The following is a 3,812-nucleotide window of genomic DNA, read 5'->3' as shown; positions in this document are numbered from 1 at the left end:
GCGCGCGCATCGGGGGTAGTGCGTGACCGAGGCCGGATGTCCTCGGAGCCCGCGGCGCTCCCGCCCCCAGCCCTGACGCCAGAGGCCGTGCCGGAGTCGGGGAACCCAGGGGAGGGCGACTGGTTCGAAGTCTGGGAGCGAGATCCGTTGGAGACGAGACCAGCCACGGGCCCGGCGGACCGGGAGTCGACGCTGCGCCTGGGCTTGGGGCTCTGTCTGGAGGCAGGGCACAGAGGGGGCGGGGGTGAGGAGTCTCTGCCCAGATTCTGGGGGGTCCAGGAACGAGCTGCCAGCACCCAATCCCAGTGTCGCTCCGCAGCTGGGCCATCGGCTCGGGCTGGCGTCCGTTCCCTGATTCATGCGCGGTTATGGGAAGGCCGGCGCGGGGCCCGGCTGCGTCAGCAGAGGGGGGCCCCACCCCGTCCAGGCGCGGGTCCGGGGAGGACCGGCGGCGTCTGTTCCGCGGGCTTGCCGGGACCAACCCAGAGGAGGCGTCGAGGAGGGCGGGGAGTTGGCACCTGGCCTGAGGCTCATTTCTCGGGGAGGGGGCTGCGCACATCCTTAAGAGCCGGAGGTTACCCCTCCCCGCCAGCCCTGCCTGCCAGGGAACCAGGTCTGGCCAGGGCAAGTCTCTCCCTGGGATCTCCGCCCCACCCAGCGCTGGGACCTTCGGAAACCCAGACCCATTATCGCGGCGCTCTTCTTGCAGGCACTTCCGGGCTCCCTGCAGTCTCCCAACCACCCCTAGGAGATGATGCCATTTTGTTAGCAGCTTACAAAAGGGGGATACTGAGGCCTTGTCACAGCTGTGAGGAGGAGGGCCAGGGGCCCCTTAGCATGAGAATTCCAGGCCAGAGCCCAGATAGAATGCCCCACTTCTGTTGCTTTTGGACCTGGAGGCTAGACTTGAGCTCTTGAGTTCAGCCTCAGTTTCCCTGTGTGTAAGTGAGGCTGATGGGGTACCCACCTTACAGGGGGAACATGAGCATAACATGAGCTGGTGCACTGGTGCCCCCATCCAGGCAGAGACCGGGCATGTGGGCAGCACCTGGACACCTCCTCCGCTGCCTGCCGCACACATCTGGAAGCACTCCCCCTGGGCGGCTTCACAAGCAGGACGGAAGTGGGAGAACTGCGTTCCCTTCCCCAAGGCCAGATGAGACGTGGTGGTGGTGGTCCGGTGACCTGGACCTTCTAATGCCCAGGCCAGGCACTTCTTGAGGTCTGTCCTTCTCCCAGAACCCAGAGTGGGCTCCGGAGGGAGCCCGGGCACACGGCAGGGAGTCCAAGACCACCCAGCCGGCTGGTCAGGGATTAGTCATGTCCCAGGGGCCAGCTGGGCTCTGGGCTTGGCCCTCAGCTCCAGCCTCCTCCCTGCTCCCCTGTCCTGACCCCACCCACTAGGGCCTGATTCCATACTTTCTCCATCTGGCAAACTCCTGATTACACTCCAACACCCTACTACTAATGGCCGTTTCCTTCAAGCCATGCCTCCCACCACCTCTGGGCCCTCCCAGGTTCAGCCCTGGCCAGAGAGTCCTGGGGGGATCCTCAGCCCCTTCTCCAGGACGGATAATAGGTCTTGGCTTATTCACTCAATCATTCTGCCTTCAGAGAGCTCCTAGTCTGATGAAAGAGGCAGCATTTCTCAGAACATGCTCCAGAAGGCGCAGACTTCTTAAACACGCATCTGTGGTCCCACCACAGATCACCAGAATCTGTGGGGTTACGGGCAGATTAAGTGTTTGGGCAACACTGACTGTGGAGTCACAAACCCAAATGGCCAGTTAGGAAAATCCATCTTCCCAGGACCTGGGTGTGAGTTGAGTGTACCGGGTGGGGTACAGGTGGGAAAGGCCCTCCAGGCAGAGGGCTCAGCATGAGCGGGGGCCTGGAGACTAGAGACCAAGCTGGGGAGTCCTCCGGGCTTCCTCCTGAATTCTCAACAGAGGGAGGCTGAGGCCTGGAACCTCAGGTCTGCTCCTCTCTCTGAGCCCTCGGTCCCTCCACAAATACCCTTCCTGGTGGCCTCACCCTCCTCCCGCATACCCCCAAGGTAGGGAGCTCATTCTGGGTTGCCCCACTTGCTGTGCAGTGACTCTGACCTGCGGCTGATGCCCAGGGGCTCACCTTTGCAGGGGAGGCAGTGGACAAGGCCCAAGAAGCCCAGAAGGCTGATCTTGTTCCCTGGGTGAGTGAAGTTGGACCAGGCCGTGTCGATGTTGCTGGTGGCACAGCACTCCGCTTGGCTCACGTCAGTCTTCAGCACCAGGCTGCAGGTGGCCTCTCGGCCCTGCTGGAGCCAACAGACCCCACCTGTGGACAAGGGGGACAGGTACCACTGGACCTATGCCATTCCCAGCACCCAGGCCTTGACCTTCTGCCCGGCTTCCGACCCATGGGGGATGCCTACAGTTGGTGCTCAGTAATTACAGAGGGGACGATTTGCTCCCAACCTGGAAAGGCGGCGCAGAGACCTGCACAGGTGCTTACATCCCAGCTCTGCTCTGGATCCTTCTGGGATTCTTCCTCCTTTCTGAGCTCCACCCCACACACAACCCTCACTATTGGTGGCAAGCTCTCCCCACTCCACCCCCAACGTTGCTCCAGGCCCCCAGGCCCAGGCCTGGCATCCTGCCCAACCAGGCAAACACTCAGAGCTGGACACGTCAGGCTCAGTGGGCCCTGGAGCCCCCTCTCCGCCTCTGCCCTCTGTCTAGACAGGGCCCGAGGGCACGCAGAGCCCCCCTTGCCTGGCAGCCCCCCCTTGCCTGGCCCGCCTCTTACTCACTCCAACTTGGGAACATTCCCCTTGCATGAGCTCACCATCTCCCTGGGGACACGGCCTTCGGGGAGGGGGCTCTGCTCTCCCCTTCACACGGGGCTAGGGTGGGGCTGCCGGGTGGGGTAGGAAGGCAGATAGCCCCTCTGTCCCTTCACCCTTAAATGGGGACAGGAATGGCCACGGCCCCCATCCCGGGGAGCTCACTGGGTCCTGGGCACCGTGCACAGCGCCTTTCAGGGAACAGCTCTGGGGACTCAGCACTCTGGCACCCATCTTCTAAAAGGAGAAACTGAGGCCAGGAATGGAGACGTTCCTTGCCTGGCATCCCCCAACAAGTGGAGGCTATTGAATAAAAATGGCCCGTTTGCCTAAGCCAAAGCTGGGAGGATCTGACACCTCAGGGGGAGGTCCTGGGGCCTGCCATCCCCTCTCTCTGTGGGGCTCCAGGACTCAGATGGTTCCGGTTCAAATCCTGACTTGGCCACTGATGATCTGTGTGACCCTGTGCCTCAACTTCCCCATCTGGAAAATGGGCATGAGTGCACACACATTAATGGGCTAGCATAATCATATGAATTCAAGGAAGGAAGAGGTAGACACTAGGTACTCAATAAATGTTAGCCCTCATTGTGACTACTACTCTTGACAGTTGTGAAAGAGAGTCACATCTGCTCTGCTGACCTCCTGCTGACCCTCCTTCAGGCCCTTTGGGACTGGGGGAGGGGAGCCCTAAGCCCTCCCTGATCGAACCCGAGGCATCCGATCACCAGCTCCCACGGCCGCCGCGCCCCCGAACGTCTCCCCCAAGGCCCGCATTCCGGGCAGGCCCACGTGGGTGGCCCACCCCGCCAGCCCCTTCCGGCCGCCCCACTCACCGGGCGCGGGGTCCCCCGAGCCCACGGAGCCCACGAAGCCCACGGCCCAAGCCAGGGCGCCCCAGGGCAGTGGCCACAGTGGCCTCGGCGTCCCGGGACGCATGGTGGACGCAGAGACGGCGGCGGCCCCCGCGTCGGAGGCGCGGGCAGCG

At 62.7% G+C, this 3,812-nt stretch overlaps 1 protein-coding gene across 1 annotated transcript in view; it reads right to left on the bottom strand.

The window, feature by feature from the left end:
• Positions 1 to 3,806, bottom strand: part of FSTL3 (follistatin like 3) — a 5,912-nt gene extending 2,106 nt beyond the window's left edge. Inside the window, exons 1-3 of the mRNA XM_029916333.1 lie at positions 3,661 to 3,806; positions 2,131 to 2,316; positions 23 to 216 (exon numbers count right to left, since the gene is read on the bottom strand). Of these exons, the coding sequence (XP_029772193.1) occupies positions 23 to 216; positions 2,131 to 2,316; positions 3,661 to 3,763 (483 nt within the window). The 5' untranslated portion in view covers positions 3,764 to 3,806. The remainder of the gene's footprint in view (positions 1 to 22; positions 217 to 2,130; positions 2,317 to 3,660) is intronic.
• Between the last annotated feature and the right edge of the window lie 6 nt (positions 3,807 to 3,812).

The sequence above is a fragment of the Suricata suricatta genome, chromosome 12 (genome assembly GCF_006229205.1).
Source record: "Suricata suricatta isolate VVHF042 chromosome 12, meerkat_22Aug2017_6uvM2_HiC, whole genome shotgun sequence".
Classification (NCBI taxonomy): Eukaryota; Metazoa; Chordata; class Mammalia; order Carnivora; family Herpestidae; genus Suricata; species Suricata suricatta.
The sequence above is the reverse complement of the archived record's forward strand: the minus strand, read 5'-3'. Positions and strand labels throughout refer to the sequence as shown.